Source organism: Prenolepis imparis, unplaced genomic scaffold (genome assembly GCF_030444845.1).
Source record: "Prenolepis imparis isolate NDT839.2.m4 unplaced genomic scaffold, iyPreImpa1.0 SCAF_47, whole genome shotgun sequence".
In the NCBI taxonomy this organism is placed as follows: domain Eukaryota; kingdom Metazoa; phylum Arthropoda; class Insecta; order Hymenoptera; family Formicidae; genus Prenolepis; species Prenolepis imparis.
Window position 1 is genome coordinate 177,740 of NW_028141205.1, and position 17,784 is coordinate 195,523.

A 17,784-nucleotide genomic window follows, 5' to 3' on the forward strand; every position below is an offset into this window, starting at 1 on the left:
ATACTACACTCGTTACATTGTACATTGAGTTTAATCGAAGAAAATATACTATATAGTTTTATAGCTTGATTATATAAATCATTATAATCGATCTTGAAATAGTTTTATCAACTAAGAGTTTTATTAAGTAAGAGAAATCTCAAAATTTATCGAGATACATGGAGGAACATCAATTCGATTAGTGGTATTTAAATCATTGTGAAGATTACATGGAACATTGGTCATAGTCGAGAATCGTATGAAAGCCGATCGAGTATAAAAATATCTACAAGAAGAGAAAATTGTTATGTTAGAAACGTTACAAACATTATGTGTTTTACTAAAACTGTTAACGCTAACGAGAATGACCATAACGTTTTCGTCAGGAAATCTAGGGATTCTGGAGGATCTTTGGAGCTTCGGTCCAAGAAGTTACGAAGAAAAGTATTCTCGTATACTCTAATTTATATACTTTACACAAATAAAAGATTTTTTTCATGAAGAAAATTGAATGTTATATATTGCAGATAATACACTATTTGTGTAATTAAAACTGTAAAATACGTAAAACTAAAGAGTTTTAATTTTTAAAAAAATGTATATAAAGTTTATTAATTTTACGTCACACATTCAAAAATCAATGTTATGTAATCAAATTAAAACTTAAAATTTAATTTAATTCAGACAATATATTAAAATTTTTAAACAATATGTATTATTATAATATAATTGTTAGATTTAAAAGAAAGAATTAAAAAAATTAATGATTTCGTTGATTTCATCTTTCTTGTTACTTAATAAGTTTGTGACACATTTACATAAATTGTTTGTAATTTCTAAAACATTTTTATTTCTCTAGATATGTTTAAATTTACTAATTTTTATTTAAAACTTGCAGGGTAAATTATTTTTTATTTAACGAAATTTATATAGAAAATCAGAAAATTTGAGTTAAATAAATTCGCATGCTCAACAGCTACTAAACATCGAAGTGAAAGATTGGTGCAATTGAACTTCGAATTGGGGACAATTAATCAATCTACGAATAATATGCGCAATAAGCTGTCACTTTTGCTATATGTGAGAATTTATATACACTATTTATCACTTAATATATATATATATATATATATATATATATATATATATGTGTGTTATATATGTATGTACATATTTTTATCAGACATAAATCAAAAGTTTATAGCATTGTGCTCTCCAGAAAATTTATATAAGATGTTTTTAAATACAGGAATTTATAAAATTTTTATGATCATGAAGAAAATGATAATAAAAATATATACATATATACCATATATATATATTAAAATATAAACATTATTGAAATTTTAGTGATAACAAACGCACTCGTGAAAAAGAAAGTCAAGTTAAGATAGAGTTACTTATCAGAAGAAATTAATTAATTTGAAACTAATATAAAAACTGAATTATGAGACAAAAGTCCTTCAACAATCGAAGAAAGTCAAGCTCTCATGATTTATTTACTAAGAAAAATAGTTCTTACTTAAAGAAAAAATAGAGAAAAAAATGTCTTACCTGTTTAAAGTTTTAAATAAACATGCAATGCCATAATGAGATAAGTTGGAATCGTTTTTCAAGAAGTCATTTGATTCTTCTCTTAGATAGCATCTATGCAACTAGCGGTTTTACGGAGTACGGAATTCTCTACCACTTTCTAATAAAGCATTGACTTGGCCTAATTAAAAAGCGTTTGTCATTTTCGTGCTATGATACTGAATTAATATGATAATAAATAAAACTTTAATCTGATGATGCTAGAAGTCGGTCCGAGAACTTGGACGTGCTTTATTTGCTGCGCTCTGTATGATTCATTACGCTCTGCATGATCGATGATACTCACAATCAATGTTATTTCCAACAGTTACTTTTTCTAACACAGAGATATTTTTCTTTTAGAATTTACCCCAGAAGATCATGGTAATCGTGAGACAATATAGTATGAAAAAATTTTTTAAATATGCTTGATTAATTTTACTATCCTTTTAGTAAAATTAATCAAACATATTTTATATTTTATTTTAATGGATATTATTATTTTTTATTGTGATAAATATTAATCAAAGAAATTTTCATAAAATTATTTTCAAACCATATGGTCTCACGATTATCATGATTTTCAGAGTAAATTCTAAGAAAAAATTTCTCTCTGTGAACAGTTTCCATGAAACTATATATATATAGAATATAATTATTCGTGGAAACTGTTCACAGAGAGTTTTAATTTGTCAATTGCACTGCCTTATATTTAAAATAAAACAAATATATATATTTACAATCTTCGTGAAAAAAGTGAAAGAAGTGCATAAGGTGTATTTAAAATTATATACAGCCTTACACATATCATAGACCTTTCTTTAAATGAAACAGTAATTCATTAAGTGATTTTTTGATACATGCAAATGATCATAAAATGCTCTTTCCAGAGAAATCGTGATTGAATCGATCGTGCAATTGACATCGATTCAACCAATCATTTCTCGCTGGGTTAATGGTCAAATGTTTAAATTAAAAGATGCGGACAAATATTGTCCCGAAATATAATTAATGCAATAAATAATTGGCAAGTTGAGTTTGCTTGTAGGTATTCTATTCACGTCGATCTATAGTAGCTTCATTCTCTAAATAGGATTGCAAGATAAATTAATTTATGCAAATATATGCTAATAAGAAGTAAGTTTACTATACATTGAAAGCATAAAAATAATATCTATATTATCCAAAATAAATTTAGGAATTTTTACGCTTCAAGAAAGCAAGTTTATTATAATACTATATAATTATAATTTAATATTTTATAATTATAATTATAATACTTTATAATTATAATTTAATATTTTATAATTATAATTTATAATTATAAATAATATATTATTTGTTTTTTTATTCTATCGTTTTTCTACTTGTAGATTTTGAAAATTGCGAAAAAAATTTCATTACGCCTGTGTGTGTATAACAATCTTTAATACAATTGAATATACTACATACATTTTACTGCGTACATTTTGATCGAAGAAAATGCAGTAATTATTGATTTATCAATTATTTTATAATTCGATCATAAAGATTATTATAATTAATCATGAAATAGAGTTTCACAAAGTAATATTCAGATATAAAAACTCGTAATTTATACACATTCACGCACGCACACGAAGTTGACGTGTTACAAAGAAGTAATCGAGAGACATGAAGGAACATCGATTCGAGTATTATCTAAATCATTGAGAAGATCGCATGGAACATTGATCAGTATTGATTACTCATAGTCGAGAATCTCGTAAAAATCGCGTAAAAGAGAAGAAAATTGTTGTCAGGAACATTAAAAATATTATGTGTTTTACTAAAAGTATTGATGCTACTTTAACAATTTTCTAGGAAGTAAGGACTCGTTAATATAAAAAATTCTTATTTTTAAATATAAAAATTTCATAACATATATTATGTTTACGTTTAATATATGTATACGACTACATTTATAATTATAAAAGCATAATTTTATACTACATAATATCTATTTATAAATGTGGCAATTTTAAATGTAATATTAATAAACTTTATAGGTACATACATCTGTTTTTTTATATCAAGTTTTTTGCTTATGCAGTTTTAATTATTTAAATAAAATTTTTTAACGTCTTTTTTGTACAGTTTTACAGTTATACATGTAAATAAACATATGTAAAAACATTAAATTTTTTTAATAAAGAAATCTTCTACTTGAATAAAGTTTAGATCCGAACACCGTGAAATGGCTTTCTGGAAGCTGACCGGAACTGTAATATATTTTGGATTCTTCCAGAGAAGTACGTGACAGTCCATTAATATTAATACTTTTAGTTATACCTATATTATACGTGCCATGCCATTATAAGATAAATTGGAATCGTTTTTCATAGTCATTTGAATCTTTCCTGAGGTAACACATAATCATTTTCTAATAAAGCATTGACTAGCCCTTACATAATTAAAAAGCGCTCGTGATTTTAATATGTATACTGAATTAATACGACAATAATTAAAACTTGAATATCCAAAAAATTAAATCTTTATATATATTCGGTAAATTCTTTAAAGTTAATCTACGAATTGGAAGTTTTTATCTTTCATTTTTAAATATTTCCTTTTGTAACAGATCACAATACAATTTTTTACTACTTTTTAAATGTACCGTTTTTTTTGGCCGAGTGTATCTTTTGACAGAAATCAGCTGATTCAAGCATTAATTTGCTAATTAAATTGAAATTAATAATTTACAGAAATTAATTGATAACTGTCAAAGAAATATTAATCGAATTTAAAATATTATAACATATTATTTACAACATTTTTATTTTAGTTTTTATAACAGATTATTATTTTAAAATTTAATTAGCAAATTAACGCTTTAATCAGCTGATTTGAACGCTTTTAACAACTTATTTGTATATTATACCGTATGTCAAAATAATCTGGAATTCACAGAAATTTCAAATCAGACAAGTCGCAATACGGAATTTATAAGACAAAATTAATAATTAGATCACATAGAGACAAAATACAAATAGAAAAAACAAAATAAACAGCTAGTGTTACTTTCATAGTTTGATAGCAATCGAGCAATATTGCATGAATGATTTTCTACAAATTCAACGATTTCTATTTTAAAATTGAAACATTATATTTTTAAAATACTAATTATTTTAAATCTTTGTATAATTAAGTATCTAAAAAATCCGTTTTCATATTGACAAGAAAATATCGATGATTACCACCTTGATTTAAAAACTACTTTTTTATGAGATAATTTTTGTCTGAAATTATACATATATTTTGCAATACGAAGTTTTGTATCACAAGGAATTATCTTAGGAGCAGTGGCATATTCTGAATTTTGTTTCGGGAAACTGAAACGGTGTAGACGAGCAATTACATAAAAAAAATTCATATTTAACAATTTAGCAATGGACTATAGTTTTATTGACTTTTATAAACTGCTCAATAAATGCAAAAATGTTGACAACTTAGTTCAGGGACTAAAATAAAATTTTTATTATATATTATTCGTTGACCAACTTTCAAAGGAGGCTCTTGAGGCTGCTTACAATAAAGATATCAGATATTATCGTGAGCATCACACGAAGAAATCCAGTAAACGGGACAGTAATGAAGATCTTTTTAAAAGAGAGCTTTTAAGCTCAGATTCATATATTGCGTTATTAGAAAAATGTTAAAAAGCACTGCGTATTTCCAAAGGAAGTCGAACAATTTTTAGAATTCGCAAATAAAAATTAACATATATATAAACAAGCATACATACACTCGCGAATGCATATATTCTCAATTATATTATACTATAGATACATATAATTTTTTATAAACTAGAACAACACAAGCGCGACATTCTTCGATTTTATATTAAAAAGAATAATTATTAAAATAATAATAATTTTTTGACAGAATCAACTGATAAGTGTCAAAAAATATTAATCGAGTTCAAAGTACTATAACATTATATTTAAAATATACTATTATTTAAATTTTTAAAACATAATATTATTTTAAAATTTAATTAGCAAATTAACTTTAATCAGCTGATTTCTGTCAAAATATATTACTAAAGCGTTAATTAGATAATTAAATTACAAAGTAATAATGTTATAAAAATTAAAGTAGTAATGTTGATAATACTTTATCCTCGATTAATATTTTTTGACAGAAATCAGCAAATAACTGTCAAAAATAATAACCAAGTTTAAAGTAGTTTATTTCTATCAAAAAATATTAATAAATCTTTTCGTCAATAAAATCGTAATTAGTCTCGATTATCAAATGATTCTTGTAGAAAATTCTATTTCTTTGTTAACACTATCTGTTCATGATATAAATACTAAATTTTTATTGTACAGCATAATTATTTAATAATTAATTAATATATTTTTTTAAGCATTGATTGCAATACATGCATAAAAATATGTGACTTAATTATGCAATGCATACAAATTTATTATTTAAATCATTAACAGAGAACAAAAAAATAGAATTTTCTACAAGAAACTTTCGATCAAAATATCTGCGCTCCCATTTAATTCGCGCGTCTGTACACATCCATCTCGCTGCATATCTCGCGCAAGACTGACCGCAAGCCGCAAAACTCAGAGCAGCGGTATCGCCAAGCGCAGCTATACGTCCGTCACGCTGCGCGTCTCGCGCGAGACTGATTCTCGATCTCGAGACATTGCGATTGCGAGACTGATCGTCAGCGTCAGTCTCGCGCGAGACGCGCAGCGTGGCGGATGTATGGGTTGTGTTTAACCATACCGCTGCTAAGAGTCTTGCGGTCAGTCTCGCGCGGTACAGACGCGCGAATATAATAGAAGCGCAGATATTTTGAAAAATTCAGTATTTAAATCTGAAACAGAAAGTGCGAACAAAGAAATAGGATTTCTATAAGAATCCATTGATAATCGAGATAATCACAACGTCGAAATTAATTATGATTTTATTGACGAAAGGATTTATTTATATTTTTTGATAGAAATCAGCTACTTTAAACTTTAATATTTTTGACAATTATCAGCTGTTTTCTGTCAAAAAATATTAATCGAAGATAAAGTATTATAACGTATTATTTACAATATATTATTATTTTAATCTTTTTAACATATTATTATTTTAAAATTTAATTAGCAAATTAACGCTTTATTAATATTTTTGACATACATCAGCTGATGAAACTTAATTTGCTAATTAAATTTTAAAATAATATTATGTTGTAAAAATTTAAATAATAGTATGTTTTAAATATAATGTTATAGTACTTTAAACTCGATTAATATTTTTTGATCAGCTGATTTCTGTATCATTCTCTTTAACATAAAATTGAGGAATCGCGCTTGTGTCGTTCTAGTCCCGTTCTAAAAATGGCATGTTAAGTCGATTCTCGCAAGTATTGTTGCCTTTTTTTGCGATGTTGATTAACTGCCTCGATTTGCGTTGTACGTTATATCCATAGCATCGAAAGGTTGTCATCGCGAGGATTAATAGTTTAACAGTTTGTTCAAAATAAAATTAAATAAAATAATAATAAAATATGTTTTAAATAATGTTACAGTATTTAAAACTCTGTTAATATCTTTGACAGTTATCAGCTGATAATCTCGATGCTACGAATATAACGCACAACGCGAATTGAGACAGCCAGCATTGCGGAAAAGAAGCAACAATACTTCGAGACTTTCGAGAATCGACTTAACATGTCTTTTTTTATAAAGGGACTAGAACAACACAAGCGCGCGCTATTTTTTTTTTCGCAATATATACGCGAAAAATACGCAATAAGATGTTTTTAAATACAGGAATTTATAAAATTTTTATGATCATGAAGAAAATGATAATAAAAATATATATATCATATATATATGTTAAAATATAATCATTATTGAAATTTTAGTGATAACAAACGCACTCGTGCAAAAGAAAGACAAGTTAAGATAGAGTTACTTATCAGATGATATTAATTAATTAATTTAAAACTAATATAAAAACTGAATTATGAGACAAAATTCCTTCAACAATCGAAGAAAGTCAAGCTCCCATGATTTATTTACTAAGAGAAATAGTTCTTACTTAGAGAAAAAATAGAGAAAAAATGTCTTACTTGTTTAAAGTTTGAAATAAACATGCAATGCCATAATGAGATAAGTTGGAATCGTTTTTCAAGATGTCATTTGATTCTTCTCTGAGATAACATCTATGCAACTAGCGAATTTACAGAGTACGGAATTCTCTACCACTTTCTAATAAAGCATATACTTGACCTAATTAAAAAGCTTTGTCATTTTCGTGCTATGATATTGAATTAATATGATAATAAATAAAACTTTAATCTCTAAAATGATATACATTTTATTTATCTTTCGGTAAATTCTTTAAAGCTAATTTACGAATCGCAAGTTATATCTTTCTCTTACGTATTAAGATTTCCCTTTGTGACAGATCAGGCATTTGCATTCGAGCAGTTATAGAACTTCTAATAAATATATAGTCTATTACGTATCTTTGAAAAATATATTATGAAATGACAATGACCAGTTCACATACAGATATATATATATATATATATATATATATGTATATAAATAAACGTATAATACAGACAGTATAATTATAAAAATCTCATAGATGTAAAACTCATCGTTTCTTCTTAAAGTACACATATACAAATAATTAATTAATTGCCGGCTATATAATATTCATTGATGCGTCGGATTCAATATTGCGTCTTCTGTGTGGCTTCTTAAAGCTATAATATTGTTCAGACAAAATTTAAAGTTTGGTCTGTCATTTGATGCACACCAGCAACGCTGCAATAGTTGGTATAACAACACTGCAAAAACAAGTGTGTTACTTTTACACATTTTAAGCGTGTTATTCTGTAGACACTTTTTACACGTTTCATCGTGTGTAAAATAAGAACACACGTGTGTTGTATGTATGCATCTATGCGTGTTGTTTTTACACGTTTTACGCGTATTCGTTGCATTATGTGTATACGATGTACATGATGCAACATTTTGCACGTTACTTCTACGGCCGTCGAACACCCCTAAAATTGTTTTACAGCGGGATTTATAATTTTTTTGATTAATTTTTCGTATGGATTTTCCGTAGGATTAATTTATTTATATGTTTATATTAAATTTTTATTTCTTTTATACGAATTTAAACACAAAATACAAACTTTTAATACTGATCTGATCAATTATTAATGATTTTATAAATTATAATATTTTGTTATACATATATTTGTATAGAGTTGTGTTTACATATATATATTTTAGTTAGGTAGCATGTTATATAGATAGGTCTATATATTAGTTAGCTTATATATTATACATTTTTATTACATGGTTAGTCACCCATTACAGAGTTAGTCATTATATATTTTCTTTAGTTCTTTGTATTTTTTTTCAATTAATTTTTTTTACACACTTATAAATGTGTTTCTTTTTTCCGTGTTAGTTTCGCTCGTGCGTTGTTATCAACGTGTGTTGTACCGTACGATATGTGTAACATAGTACTTTCTGTATTATATCAACACGCTTTAAGTGTGTTTGAATTAACGTGTTGTTAACGAGTTGTAATCGAGAAGTGTGTATAACACCTAACCATATTAAAACTACACATTTACGTGTATTGTACACGTATTATTCTATTCAAAGTGTGTAGTATCAACACAGCAGTCGTTCAGTACACGTGAGCAAAGTGTGTTATGTCTTATTTCTACACACGTTGAACACACATCGAACACGGCCATTTTTTGCAGTGAAGGATGGACAGTTGAGAGGCATCTGCAATCTGCCTCCCGTGCGTACATAATCCATCACTTCGAGATTAGTACTGGTAGAGTAAGGTTGCTCACCTAACGATGTAATCTCCCACATTAGTACTCCGAATGACCAAACATCGCTATAAGAAGTAAATATTCCGTCCACTAAGGATTCCTGTGCCATCCAACGAACAGGAAGCAGATCTTCTCCTTCCTAAAATATAATTTCAATAAAGTTAAATCTTCTATTCTAATTATCAATTTTTTAAATAAGTATTCTTAAGCAAAAAACGTTTACTAATATTTTGCATTATACATTATATACATAAATGAATATTGGAGAAATATATATGAAAATATATAAATAGTTTTAATTTTTCTTAAATTCAATTTGACTTAAAGATATACAATAATATTATAAAGACGCAACAATAGAAAAATACTTTCAAATATGTAGTTTTATCTTTTTTAATTAATTATATCTACCTTGCGGTAATAGTCATCCCTGTAAATATCTCTGGCAAGTCCGAAATCACCGATTTTGACGATACGATTCTCGCGATCTCTCGCAGACACTAAGCAATTTCGGCACGCGAGATCTCTATGCACAAAGCGCAGCTCTTCCAAATAACAACAGCCTCGCGCAACATCTTCGCAAATGGCGAGCAAGTCGTGTAGACGCAAAGCGTGTAAATCAGAAGGTTGTAATATTCGACACTCACTCAAATATTGTTGCAGATCACTTTCCATTAATTCCAACACGAGTAATGGAAAATCCTCGTCTAAGCAGACAGCTAACAGTCTTAACACATTTTCATGTCTAAAGTGATTCATAAGCCTAGCCTCTTGCAAGAATTTCTTTTTTTCTTCCATGGAAGCACACTTTCCCAACATTTTTATGGCAACGGATGTCTCTGATTTCGGTTTTTCTAAATCCTTGACGTTCCCTTTAAACACCTGCGAAATGTTGAAAATTAATGTAACTTATATTAAAAAAAAAAGATAATTTAAATTCATATAACATTAAACATATATATTTCGTTTTATTTCAAGTAATTCAACGAAATAGAATAAAATGCATATGTATGTTTAATAAAAATTATTGTATTACTATCTCTTTTAAAAAGTTGATTTATATAACTTTTACAAAGAAATGTGTATTTCTCATTTCTATATCTAAACATTAATGGCTTAAAATATGACGTTACAAAAATTTTACCATTCCGAATGCGCCGCTGCCAATGATTTTCGTTAGTGTGATTTGCTCACGTTTGATTTTAGTCAGCATACATTTATTTGGATTAAATTGCAACGCAGGACTGTATAGCGCATTGAGCTGAACGTTTCCGATAGGCACCTCATGTTGAATCCTAGTCAAAACCTGCTCGTTACCTTCTTTGCGTTGTCGGTATACTATTATAAAGTTATAATATATTTAAATAATATTATGCATTGCAAATTTTAAATATTGCTCTTTTAACAAGTTAACTTTTTTTTAGAAAATCTCTCTACTTACTACATTAATCATAATTTGTAATTAAAAAAATGTGTATCAAATACTTACAACAATAAATAAGATAGCAGATGCAGGTTACAATAACGATAGCAGCAAGGCTTAACATCAATGTTAGATTATATTGCGTAGCTCGAATTATCCAATCATCACCTTTGTTACATAAAAATATAGTTTTAATTTTCTTGTCTTATTTGAATATTTCTACTTATAATTTTATCATTAAAAATATTTAATTCTTAAAATTCTGTAATACATTTATATGCATGTCAAATACACTGCAAAAACAAGTGTGTTACTTTTACATATTTTTAGCGTGTTATTCTGTAGACACTTTTTACACGTTTCATCGTGTGTAAAATAAGAACACACGTGTGTTGTATGTATGCATCTATGCGTGTTGTTTTTACACGTTTTACGCGTGTTCGTGATGGATAATTGCCGCCAAAATTGTAGGGGTGTTACACTGCAAAAACAAGTGTGTTACTTTTACACATTTTAAGCGTGTTATTCTGTAGACACTTTTTACACGTTTCATCGTGTGTAAAATAAGAACACACGTGTGTTGTATGTATGCATCTATGCGTGTTGTTTTTACACGTTTTACGCGTATTCGTTGCATTATGTGTATACGATGTACATGATGCAACATTTTGCACGTTACTTCTACGGCCGTCGAACACCCCTAAAATTGTTTTACAGCGGGATTTATAATTTTTTTGATTAATTTTTCGTATGGATTTTCCGTAGGATTAATTTATTTATATGTTTATATTAAATTTTTATTTCTTTTATACGAATTTAAACACAAAATACAAACTTTTAATACTGATCTGATCAATTATTAATGATTTTATAAATTATAATATTTTGTTATACATATATTTGTATAGAGTTGTGTTTACATATATATATTTTAGTTAGGTAGCATGTTATATAGATAGGTCTATATATTAGTTAGCTTATATATTATACATTTTTATTACATGGTTAGTCACCCATTACAGGGTTAGTCATTATATATTTTCTTTAGTTCTTTGTATTTTTTTTCAATTAATTTTTTTACACACTTATAAATGTGTTTCTTTTTTCCGTGTTAGTTTCGCTCGTGCGTTATTATCAACGTGTGTTGTACCGTACGATATGTGTAACATAGTACTTTCTGTATTATATCAACACGCTTTAAGTGTGTTTGAATTAACGTGTTGTTAACGAGTTGTAATCGAGAAGTGTGTATAACACCTAACCATATTAAAACTACACATTTACGTGTATTGTACACGTATTATTCTATTCAAAGTGGGTAGTATCAACACAGCAGCCGTTCAGTACACGTGAGAAAAGTGTGTTATGTGTTATTTCTACACACGTTGAACACACATCGAACACGGCCATTTTTTGTAGTGTATCTGGGGTCTTATATATATATATATATATATATATATATATATACACACTTTATATTAATACATATTTTATTACATTAGCGTGTGCCAATGATTAATATACATATATGAAGCGACCTATGATAAATAATATATGTATATATATATATATATATATATATATATATATATATGTATATATACACTGTGGATGTTATATGTTATGTGAATAATATGATGAAATATGTGATAAATATATATTTTACACCTATTAATCTAAATCCTGAATTTTTTATCACGATATTTGCCGCCAAAATTAGGGATGTTCGACAGCTGTAGAAGTAACGCGCAAAATGTTGCATTATGTGTATACGATGTACATGATGCAACATTTTGCACGTTACTTCTACAGCCGTCGAACACCCCTAAAATTGTTTTACAGCGGGATTTCTAATTTTTTTGATTCATTTTTCGTATTAATTTGTGAATCGTGTGATTTTTAATGTCGGTTCCAAGTACCTTATGGTCAATAAAATTACATTAACGTACGCCAATGGATACGCTGTGTCCCAAATATAATATGTAGCCAGCAAACCCATGACGGTTTTGGCAACCGTAGGATTAATTTATTTATATGTTTATATTAAATTTTTATTTCTTTTATACGAATTTAAACACAAAATACAAACTTTTAATACTGATCTGATCAATTATTAATGATTTTATAAATTATAATATTTTGTTATACATATATTTGTATAGAGTTGTGTTTACATATATATATTTTAGTTAGGTAGCATGTTATATAGGTAGGTCTATATATTAGTTAGCTTATATATTATACATTTTTATTACATGGTTAGTCACCCATTACAGAGTTAGTCATTATATATTTTCTTTAGTTCTTTGTATTTTTTCAATTATTTTTTTTTACACACTTATAAATGTGTTTCTTTTTTCCGTGTTAGTTTCGCTCGTGCGTTATTATCAACGTGTGTTGTACCGTACAATATGTGTAACATAGTACTTTCTGTATTATATCAACACGCTTTAAGTGTGTTTGAATTAACGTGTTGTTAATGAGTTGTAATCGAGAAGTGTGTATAACACCTAACCATATTAAAACTACACATTTACGTGTATTGTAAAACGAATATTCTATTCAAAGTGTGTAGTATCAACACAGCAGCCGTTCAGTACACGTGAGCAAAGTGTGTTATGTCTTATTTCTACACACGTTGAACACACATCGAACACGCCCATTTTTTGCAGTGTAAACAGATCATATTAAATTATCTACATATTATCATATTTGCTTACCAAGTGTTTGAAAAATAAATCTTTCATCAGATGGCCATGTAAAGTTCTCGTACTCAGGATATGTCAGTATCAAACGAAACTTGTATAAAGTTGCCAGTAGCAAGTTTTCTATATAATACATTACTGTCTCATCATTATTCTTCTCAAAATTATCTGCGATTTGCCACTTTTGCATCACATCATTTTTGTATTCCAGTACGTAATGGACCGTCAAATTAACGCTAGGAATCCACGAAATATTCATATTGTTTATGCTAACTCCGCTCAAAGTTATATTGTTCGGTTCCGAGTACGTGTACACAGTTTTGGTCAAACTGTCATTATAGAGATTGGTGAAGTTGGCTGGATACACACGTACATATACAAAGTATTTCTGTTCTGGCAGCAACGATTGGATTATAGTAAAAAATTTGTTGTCTACTTTATTATTAATAGATGGCTTTTCTATCGGTTGCGTGCTGTTCACCGAGTTAATTGTTTCCCAATATACTCTATAAGTTACTGTCGCACAATTCAGTTTCGCGGGTAGCATCCAATAAACTGCCGCTATAGTCGGCGTCAGAACCTGAACGTTCACATTTTCTGGTGCATTGAGTTTGCTTTCGTTAGTTCTTAGTATGACTTCCGATCGGAATTGCAGGTCCATCGATAATTGATCAGAGTAAAAATTGCTCACAGCTAGCTTCAGCTTGTATTTTGTAAACGGTGTTAAATTCTGAATTTCATAATGCCGCTCGTATGTCTGCATATAGAATTCATCGAACTTGTTATTAAGGTTATTATACAAACAGCTTACGTAGATGATATATTTAATAGTAGGTATGTTGTTTTTGCATTTGTGCTTGCGATTTGGTTTTGTAAAGTTCAAAACAATACTGTGCGCTGTTATTTTTACTATTGTAATATTATAATTCTTTTCATCAGGCGTAAGGCATTCCGTCCGAGGATATGGTTGTAAGGAGGATGATTTACCAAACGATATTAGAGGATTAAAGTAATCCGTGCTGTTTATTATTTGCACGTGTTTAGATGCGTTTTTTTCACTGTCGACAAGTGCATACTTCTTTTTTAAAATATAAAGATAAAAATCTGATGTATTTGCATAAGGTTCACTTAAATAAATGTTTGTTTTATCATTAATAAAATGTGACACAAAGTTTGCGCCCATTTCAGCAGTTGAAATCGAATTGCATTTATTTGTTTTAATGTTCTCCACAATTAATTCAAGGTTTTTTCTCCAGAATATTAGCGGCTCCTCTGTATTTGTGATGTCAAGCTTAATTTGATAAAAAGTTTTAAAAAATGGTGTTTTGTATGGACTACAGGTCATATCGGTTCTTAAAAAAGATTGCACATTTCTTCCGTCAAGATCCGATTTCATTATTACAAACTGCATATCTGATAACACTTCTATCCAATAGAAAAATCTGGAAAATATATATATTATTCTAAATGTGTATTATAAAACATAATTTTAAACGTGAAGTTAAAAAAATAATAAGCTTAAGTTCTTACAATTTTATGATAATTATTGATTTTATGATTCTTTATATCTTCATTACAAAATCATAGTATATTATTGCAAAATTAGAAAATAATATAAATTCTTAAGTGAAAGACACAAAAGTGTTTATTTTTTCAAGTGAATAAAAGTTAACGTACCCCACAGACGGTTGTACAGTAAAATAAAAATAATTTTCTCTCCTCAAAATTTTATCATATTTGATTATGCCATTTTGCCACATTGTTAAGTCCAGCTTTAAAATTGACTCCCGATCTCCCATCCAATATAGATTTCTTCCTTTCCAATCGATGCAGAGATTGTGGGAATTTTCTTTTAAACTAGTAATTTTTGTAATATTATTTGTATTCATATCCCCTATCATTAAATCTCGTATATACTCATGGTCATTATTAGTCTCCTGGATCCAATAAATTTTATGTTCTGCTACAGAATAAACCACTTCTATTACATTAACATAGCTATTAAGGGTAAAGAGATTGACGTAGGTTCTTGAATCCAGATCCCATATTGCAATAGTATTATTCACTGCAATCAATAATTGAGGTATCGGATTTTCGTGCGTCGTTGATACGTTCATTAAATCTGTATAAGGACCAGCACCAGCTTTAGTATGCGCTCGTACTCGATAATAGTACGTTGTATTAGGTTTTAGATTATGTTCTGTGCATTCCATTGTAGTTAAAATAGTTTTGTCGTCAAAGATTTGAATCTTTTTTAGGTTCTCCATGAACCAACATTGCACTGTATATCCTTGTATCGCTTTGTTTGCAAATTCAGGTTGGTTCCATCTGTAAGACAAATTTTAGCCTTTTCATATTCAATAATTTTTTAAAAGTTTTAATATTTTCATTGTATGTGTCTATGTTAAATTTTAGAGAAAAAAAGGATATAGACTGAAAACTTTGATTCATCACCTGAATGTCACAGAAATGTTGATTTTTTCGTTGAGAAATCCATTGAACTCTACGAATGCTCTTGGTTCGCTCGGAATTATTCCTAGAGATTTTGAGGTGTAATAAGTGGAGAGATTTTTCAAAAACACATTAACTTATTTGTTATAAGAGCAAAATTGAAAATTTGCACTGCATAATATTATTTAAATATATTATAACTTTATAACAGTATACCGACAACGCAAAGAAGATAACGAGCAAGTTTTGACTAGGATTCTACATGAGGTACTTATCGGAAACTTTCAGCATAATGCGCTATACAGTCCTGCGTTGCAATATAATCCAAATAAATTTATGCTGACTAAAAAATTATTAATGCTTTAACACTTTTTAAATAAGATTATTATAAGCAACGATATTAATACCTAATTAATTTCAAACGTTTTATAAACCATATCTTATAAACGATAAGACAAAATTTTTAATCTTTTAACGATTTTAAAATTAGACGTTGTTCAAAATGTGACATCGAGAAAAACCTGATTGTCGGTTTTATGCGTTTACCAGCGATAAAATTAGATCTATCAGCGTCCGGTTTCAGTTGAATATTTGTTACCTAATATAACCATGTACATGTCACGTTGCGATATATTCAACATTTATAATAATTTGTTAATTAATCTAGCAGTTAGATATAGTCTCTTTATAAACAAATTTTAATTTGTCATTTTCAAGGTAATAATATGTCTTAAGTTTTTGTATTGAAAAAGACAGTTGTACTGTCGAAACGTTTACATGTTTTTTTAATAACTTAATTTATTCCTTAATAAAGAATCTGTTTAACATCTTGATTATTCGGCTCGCAAGTTGGCCTATTATTGATTGTTTGATTTTAATTATACACGAGCCTTATCTTAATTTTGATATTATTAATTTTATTTCACGCTGGCCTTATAATGCGTCGCTATCATCTACATTACAAATATCATCGTTTTAATTTTAATTTCGTACATCTTAATTACGGACAACAAACGTTCCAAGATTTAAAATTCTGGTTAGATGCGAACTATGGTAAGATAAGAGCTATATCTAAATTAATTTTCTTAAAACAATGCAGGAGTTTGTATATTACACCCAAACATTTAGCAAATTGTTGTAATAATATGTTCAGCGTTTATCATCATAGATCGGTGAAAAAATTAAGCAATGTGATGCACAAGTTCAGACTAGATATCCTAAACATAGAGATATTTGATCTATACAGATCCATAGAAACATTTAACAAGAACATAACAAAATATTCACTGATACTTAAACAGAACATTCCGGTTAAAATTTGGCATGAGATTTCCAAACATCACAATACACTTTTCAATAAATATGTCCTCAGGTCACATGATATTCACAAAAAAAAGTTTTTTTGGTTAGTACAATTAAAAGAAAAAGAATATTTTAACAACATTAAACCTATTGAATTTTTCTGTTCTCTTAATAATGGAGATGGCTCACGAAATAATAGCTATACACACTTTAACAATCACATAAGTGCCAATAATTTCAGAAATAGAAATTTTAACCCACTAGAACAAACCAACAAAAAATGGTTCATCAATTTATCAGACATAGACATTCCAATCGAGGTGAGGAACTTATTACAATTAGGCAGTAATTTCAGTCTACCTATTAATTTGGACAAAAAAATAGCAGTCCATGAATTCATTAAAGATATAGAAAGTAATTCCAACAGCATTATCAATCTTACCAGAATACGCAACATCGCTATTCCTCAGTTCTCTGTTTTTCTAAATAACAACAATAAGAAG

At 28.1% G+C, this 17,784-nt stretch overlaps 1 protein-coding gene across 4 annotated transcripts; it reads right to left on the bottom strand.

Annotated features, from left to right (window-relative positions):
• Window positions 1-8,177: 8,177 nt before the first annotated feature.
• Window positions 8,178-16,116, bottom strand: LOC145947134 (proto-oncogene tyrosine-protein kinase ROS-like). 4 transcript variants are annotated; one of them, XM_083056909.1, is made up of 8 exons: window positions 15,983-16,067; window positions 15,206-15,856; window positions 13,544-14,970; window positions 10,890-10,991; window positions 10,545-10,738; window positions 9,812-10,282; window positions 9,419-9,539; window positions 8,178-8,383 (listed from the first exon to the last, which is right to left on the bottom strand). In XM_083056909.1, the coding sequence occupies exons 2-8, from the start codon at window positions 15,793-15,795 to the stop codon at window positions 8,250-8,252; spliced, it is 3,039 nt and encodes a 1,012-aa protein (XP_082913035.1). In that variant the 5' UTR covers window positions 15,796-15,856; window positions 15,983-16,067; the 3' UTR covers window positions 8,178-8,249. The 4 variants fall into 4 exon arrangements, with proteins under 4 accessions (XP_082913035.1, XP_082913037.1, XP_082913034.1 ...); XM_083056911.1 differs by having other exon boundaries at window positions 8,260-8,383; window positions 10,048-10,282; window positions 15,983-16,066; XM_083056908.1 differs by lacking the exon at window positions 8,178-8,383 and having other exon boundaries at window positions 8,880-9,539; window positions 15,983-16,116.
• Window positions 16,117-17,784: the final 1,668 nt, after the last annotated feature.